The 6,472-nt window shown below is 44.9% G+C and overlaps 1 protein-coding gene across 1 annotated transcript in view; it reads left to right on the forward strand.

The window, feature by feature from the left end:
- Positions 1-4,625, forward strand: part of LOC127030734 (uncharacterized) — a 790,790-nt gene extending 786,165 nt beyond the window's left edge. The window contains exon 2 of the mRNA XM_050917470.1: positions 4,008-4,625. Within this exon, the coding sequence (XP_050773427.1) occupies positions 4,008-4,433 (426 nt within the window). The 3' untranslated portion in view covers positions 4,434-4,625. The remainder of the gene's footprint in view (positions 1-4,007) is intronic.
- The last annotated feature ends 1,847 nt before the right edge of the window (positions 4,626-6,472 follow it).

A 6,472-nucleotide genomic window follows, 5' to 3' on the forward strand; every position in this document is an offset into this window, starting at 1 on the left:
GCAATATTCAGGTCATACGCAGGGCCAGCCTACAACATTTTGGCACCTGAGGCGGGGAGCTCAATTAACACCCCCATGCCCGTTCGTTTGGGCCAAAACTTTGAAAGGTCTCAATTCTGCCTTCTTCCTGTTCTACTCCTCTCATGGTACTGCTCTGCTACCTACCCCAATAAAGGAGAACTAACAACTTAAAATGCCTTATTCAAAAATTGTAAATAAATAACTGAACAGCAAATGTAACTTTTCTTGTCTGCATAGTAAACACTGGTATTTTTATCTGTTTGAATAATCAAAGTGGTGCTTTCCATGCCTTCTTGGTTGCAAGATTTGAACTGCTGCCTGCTGAAGGTCCACAGTCTGGGCCAGCTCATGTTCTATTGAGATGGTTGCAAGGCCGACCAGCCTCTCCTGTGTCATTGTGGAGCGTAGAGGTGTTTTCATTAACTTCAGCTTGGAGAAGCTGCGTTCTCCACTGACAACTGTTACAGGAAGTGTTAGAAGTATGTGCAGAACAACAAAAGCATTTGGAAAGAGGGTGGTCATCTTATTTGTGCACATATATTCCAGAACAGCCTTTGGAGTTGATCTTGCTGAAATGTATCTTGAAAGGGCTTTCAGTTCATCATCTAAATCACTCACATCAATATCGCGCATGTCATCATTCTGCATTGCTGGTGTAGGTCTTCTTCAGGTATAGTGAGGTGTTTTGGAATATCATACAACATACCAAATATACTGCTGTGTTCCATGAGCTGCATGAAACGTTCTTCAACTGACTGTATTGAACAATCTAGTACCTGGTTAAAGAATTCAACTTTTGTTCAATCCCAGCTGTTGTTTGGGGTCTCTTATGGGATTATTCTGTGCCTCGTAATCGGTGACTCTTGTTTTCTTGAATGGGTGGGAAAATAGCTTCAGTGTGAAGTTCCTCTGCCAAATTCTGTGCACTCTTCAGAACGTTTTGAAATCCTTCATCTGACCAGTAAGACTGTAGGTATAACTTTGCTTTGTCTAGTTGTTCCATTGTTCCAGATATATCAAGGTCAACACCTTGGAGTCTCTTGCTTACAACATTTATTTCAAACAGTATGTCATACCACAACACTAAGTCACACAGAAATTTGAAGTTATGTATGTTTCCAGTGATTCCATTATCCTCTGCCACTGTTCTCCCACGAATAGTTTCTGTCATATCATTATCCTCCATAATGGCAACTATGGCATCAACTATCTTCCCAATTTGGTGTTTGATAGGCTTTATTGCCTCCACTCGACTTTCCCATCATGTCGCACTCAGTGGTTTCAGTGTCAGAAAGGATGTTCCCAGATGTTGCTTCAAAATTTGCCATTGATGCAGAGAAAAATACATAGATGCTTTGAATTACATTAAAAAATTCAACAGCCTCACTAGAAGCTGATGCTGCATCACTGACCACCAAGTTCAATGAATGAGAACTGCCTGGGACAAAAAAAGCTCAGGGGGTTAACTCTAGGATACGTGTCTGCACTCCTCTGTTCTTTCCTCTCATGTTGGCACCATTATCGTAGCCGACCTCTCATGTCGCTATCGAAATTCCGGTATCTTCTAGCTTTTTAAGAAGTATATTTGTCATACCAGCTCCTGTAGTATCATCAATGTCAATAAATTCTAGAAAATGCTCTCTGACAGTCATCATTGCAGGGACATTTTCACTAGGTTCTCTTGTTACAAAACACACCATTAAAGTCATTTGTTATGTATGGCTGATGTCAGGTGTGCAGTCCAGAATAACAGAGTAATATCTTGCTGACTTCAGATCTGCCACAATAATCTGTTTGACTTTTGTTGCTAGTAACTGTACGATCTCATTTTGAATTGTTTTTCCAAGGTAGTGGTGTGTGCACATTTCTTGGGTGGTATCTCTTCTTATCTGCTCCTGGAGTACAGCATCAAACTCAGCCATCAGCTCCACAATTTTAAGGACGTTTCCATTGTTTGGTACATACAGCTGATCTGAAGTGCCATGCATTGCTAGGTTTTGGATAGCAAGTATTCTCACAATGGCAATGAGCCTTTTCAGAACATTTTGGCAGTAAAGAGACTCTTATACAATCTTCTCTTGATGCTGATCATCTACGGTGGCCTTTAACCGTAGTCTCATCTCAAGCTCTTTCCACCTGTGCAATGCTCTCTGGTGATTTGATGCCTTCTCATGGCATGCCAGATTTCTAGCCAGATTTTTCCAGTCCTTTGTTTTTGTAGAACCCAATGTGGCCGTAGCATTAGACTGGAAGAGTCTGCAACAAAAAACAGTATGCAATATTCTGGGTTTTTGAGTGCATAAGCCATGGCCTCTCCACTTTGTCACCATTGGGGATTTCACGCCAGTAATGGTTGGATGGAACATTCTATTTTCATTGTCTTGGGGAACATGAAATTTTTCATTTGCTGTGGCCCATGCAGTACAAGGAAGTCCCTCGGGCTACTGCTCAAGTGGGTCCACAGTCCTGGATCATCGAGACTTAAGGAACTAAATGCAGCAGCTGTTTCTTGCACCTCCACCACACTCTTCTCTGATCTACACTTTTCTTCAGGAATATGCCTGGTTACATCCATTTGAGATGGAGATATGGATGCTGCAGTAGCTACCAGGTCACTTGCATTCTGACTAACTGGAAGATCAGGCATCTCCTCACCACTCACATCCTCACTGGGGCCAGAAGGCTCACTGTGAACATTTGTGTCTATGTATCTCAGGAGAGCTCCCTCCTGCTTAGATAGAAAAGCTTCTTTTGCTTTCTTTCTTTTTCTGAATGCTGCCCCAGAAGGGCGTTTTCTTCTTTCACTCATGACTGCTGTTCTGTGCCAGCTATAGTGGCTCTCAACACTCAATTGAAGGAGACAAATAAGCAGGCTGGTAGCAGGGCCTCAGTGAGGGAAGATATTGACATCTTAAGGGCCTAACTGGCTCCTGCTACTTCAGTTGACTGCCTGTTCTCTTCGAGTGGTTTCAGGGAAGCAGCAGGAAACAGGAAGCTCCCTGAGAAGCTGGTGTTTATCAGTCCAGGCTCCTAGGGGTGCTAGAGAGGAACATAAGAGGCTCCTCCTCTTCTCTCTCTGCAGCGACCAGGGAGCTTAGCGAACAGGAGCTGCTAACAGGGAGTTTTGCAAGGGAGTTCGGAAGGGGAGTAGGAAGGGAGGAGGGGTCCCTTGTTGGTCTCATCTGTGACCCATTGCTCCCCTGAACCTATAAACTGAGCCACATCCAAAACCTTTCTTTCTGTTTACAGCAGAGCAGAGCGGACAGGGAGCTGTAGATGGGAATTTGAGAGAGTTTGACAGAGGGAGGCTTACAATGGTGAGGAGGACCCGCAACACCTGTGCCAGCACTGCTTCTGTCTCCTCCACCTGCGCCTGTTGCCAGACAGAGCACCAAAGCATGGATGCTTTTACCCAGATTCTGGTGTGGGCTTGCAAAGACTGTAATTTGCAATTTCCACTTACTGATATCCAGGCTGGGGGTGGCATCCAATGTGAAAGGTGCCTACTGGTGGAATTTCTCAGGCAGCAGGTGGGAGAGCTACAGGAAGAGGTGGCTAGGCTGAGGAACATCCACATCCATGAGCAATTCCTGGACAGTATCCATGTGGAGACAGCTGACGGTGCTGTCCCAGTTGACAGGACTACTGACACACCAGTGGAGGAGGAGGTGCCTCAGGGTGTATCTGACACACCAGTGGAGGAGGAGGCTCAGGGTGGACACAGCCAGCTGGTTACTTCTAGCAGCAGGCAGTGCTCCACCGCTGCTGCGAACCCTCCTGCTGTGGTAAAAGATAACCGTTATGCTCTTCTTGATACAGGAGAGAAGGAATCACCCCCAACAGTTAAGGAGGTGAAGCCTCGTCCCCCTAAGGCTGGGAGGTCTGCTGCCACCACTGATAAGAAACATAGGGTAGTGGTGGTTGGAGACTCTCTGCTGAGGGGGACGGAGACACTCATCTGTTGCCCTGACTGTTCATCCCGGGAGGTATGCTGCCTGCCAGGGGCCCGTATCCGAGATGTTACAGAGGCATTGTCGAGGATTATCCGGCCTTCTGACTACTACCCCATGCTACTCATCCATGTGGGCACAAATGATACTGCGAGGTGTGACACTGAGCAGATCAAGAGTGACTACAGGGCTCTGGGAGTACGGGTTAAGGAGTTTGGAGTGCAAGTGGTATTCTCTTCGATTCTTCCTGTTGAAGGTAGGGGTCCGGGCAGAGACAGATGCATCGTGGAGGTGAATGCCTGGCTGCGAAGATGGTGTCGCCAGGAGGGCTTTGGCTTCCTTGACCATGGGATGCTATTCGAGGAAGGACTGCTAGGAACAGATGGCGTTCACCTTTCGAAGAGGGGAAAGGCCTTATTTGCGCACAGACTGGCTAACCTAGTAAGGAGGGCTTTAAACTAGGTTCGACGGGGACAGGTGAGCAAAGCCCACAGGTAAGTGGGGAACAAGACCTGGGAGATGGGTTGGAAACAGGAGGGAGCACAGGCTATAATGGCAGAGAGGAAGGAGGGTCAGGGCAAAGCTGGGAGGCAAGATCAAACCAGTATCTTAGATGCCTATATACAAATGCAAGAAGTATGGGTAATAAGCAGGAAGAACTGGAAGTGCTAATAAATAAATACAACATTATTGGCATTACTGAAACTTGGTGGGATAATACACACGACGAGAATGTTGGTGTGGATGGGTATAGTTTGCTCAGGAAGGATAGACAGGGGAAAAAGGGAGGAGGTGTTGCCTTATATATTAAAAATGTACACACTTGGACTGAGGTGGAGATGGACATAGGAGACGGAAGTGTGGAGAGTCTCTGGGTTAGGATAAAAGGGGTAAAAAACACAGGTGATGTCACGCTGGAAGTCTACTAAAGGCCACCTAATCAGGTGGAAGAGGTGGATGAGGCTTTTTTCAAACAACTAACAAAATCATCCAAAGCCCAAGATTTGGTGGTGATGGGGGACTTCAACTATCCAGATATATGTTGAGAAAATAACACCGCGGGGCACAGACTATCCAATAAGTTCCTGGACTGCATAGCAGACAACTTTTTATTTCAGAAAGTTGAAAAAGCTACTAGGGGGGAAGCTGTTCTAGACTTGATTTTAACAAATAGGGAGGAACTTGTTGAGAATTTGAAAGTAGAAGGAAGCTTGGGTGAAAGTGATCATGAAATCATAGAATTTGCAATTCTAAGGAAGGGTAGAAGGGAGTACAGCAGAATAGAGACAATGGATTTCAGGAAGGCGGATTTTGGTAAGCTCAGAGAGCTGATAGGTAAGGTCCCATGGGAATTAAGACTGAGGGGAAAAACAACTGAGGAAGGTTGGCAGTTTTTCAAAGGGACACTATTAAGGGCCCAAGAGCAAGTTATTCCGATGGTTAGGAAAGATAGAAAATGTGGCAAAAGAGCACCTTGGCTTACCCTTGAGATCTTGCGTGACCTACAAAATAAAAAGGTGTCATATAAAAAATGGAAACTAGGTCAGATCACGAAGGATGAATATAGGCAAATAACACAGGAATGCAGAGGCAAGATTAGAAAAGCAAAGGCACAAAATGAACTCAAACTAGCTATGGGAATAAAGGGAAACAAGAAGACTTTTTATCAATACATTAGAAGCAAGAGGAAGACTAAGGACAGGGTAGGCCCACTGCTCAGTGAGGAGGGGGAAACAGTAACGGGAGACTTGGAAATGGCAGAGATGCTTAATGACTTCTTTGTTTCGGTCTTCACTGAGAAGTCTGAAGGAACGTCTAGTATAGTGAATGCTTACGGGAAGAGGGTAGGTTTAGAAGAGAAAATAAGAAAAGAGCAAGTAAAAAATCACTTAGAAAAGTTAGATGCCTGCAAGTCACCAGGGCCTGATGAAATGCATCCTAGAATACTCAAGGAGTTAATAGAAGAGGTATCTGAGTCTCTAGCTATTATCTTTGGGAAATCATGGGAGATGGGGGAGATTCCAGAAGACTGGAAGGGGGCAAATATAGTGCCCATCTATAAAAAGGGAAATAAAAGCAACCCAGGAAACTACAGACCAGTTAGTTTAACTTCTGTGCCAGGGAAGATAATGGAGCAGGTAATCAAAGAAATCATCTGCAAACACTTGGAAGGTGGTAAGGTGATAGGGAATAACCAGCATGGATTTGTAAAGAACAAATCGTGTCAAACTAATCTGATAGCGTTCTTTGATAGGATAACGAGCCTTGTGGATAAGGGAGAAGCAGTGGATGTGATATACCTAGACTTTAGTAAGGCATTTGATACGGTCTCGCATGATATTCTTATAGATAAACTAGGAAAGTACAATTTAGATGGGGCTACTATAAGGTGGGTGCATAACTGGCTGGATAACCGTACTCAGAGAGTAGTTGTTAATGGCTCCCAATCCTGCTGGAAAGGTATAACAAGTGGGGTTCCGCAGGGGTCTGTTTTGGGACCG

The sequence above is a fragment of the Gopherus flavomarginatus genome, chromosome 11 (genome assembly GCF_025201925.1).
Source record: "Gopherus flavomarginatus isolate rGopFla2 chromosome 11, rGopFla2.mat.asm, whole genome shotgun sequence".
NCBI classification, from domain to species: domain Eukaryota; kingdom Metazoa; phylum Chordata; order Testudines; family Testudinidae; genus Gopherus; species Gopherus flavomarginatus.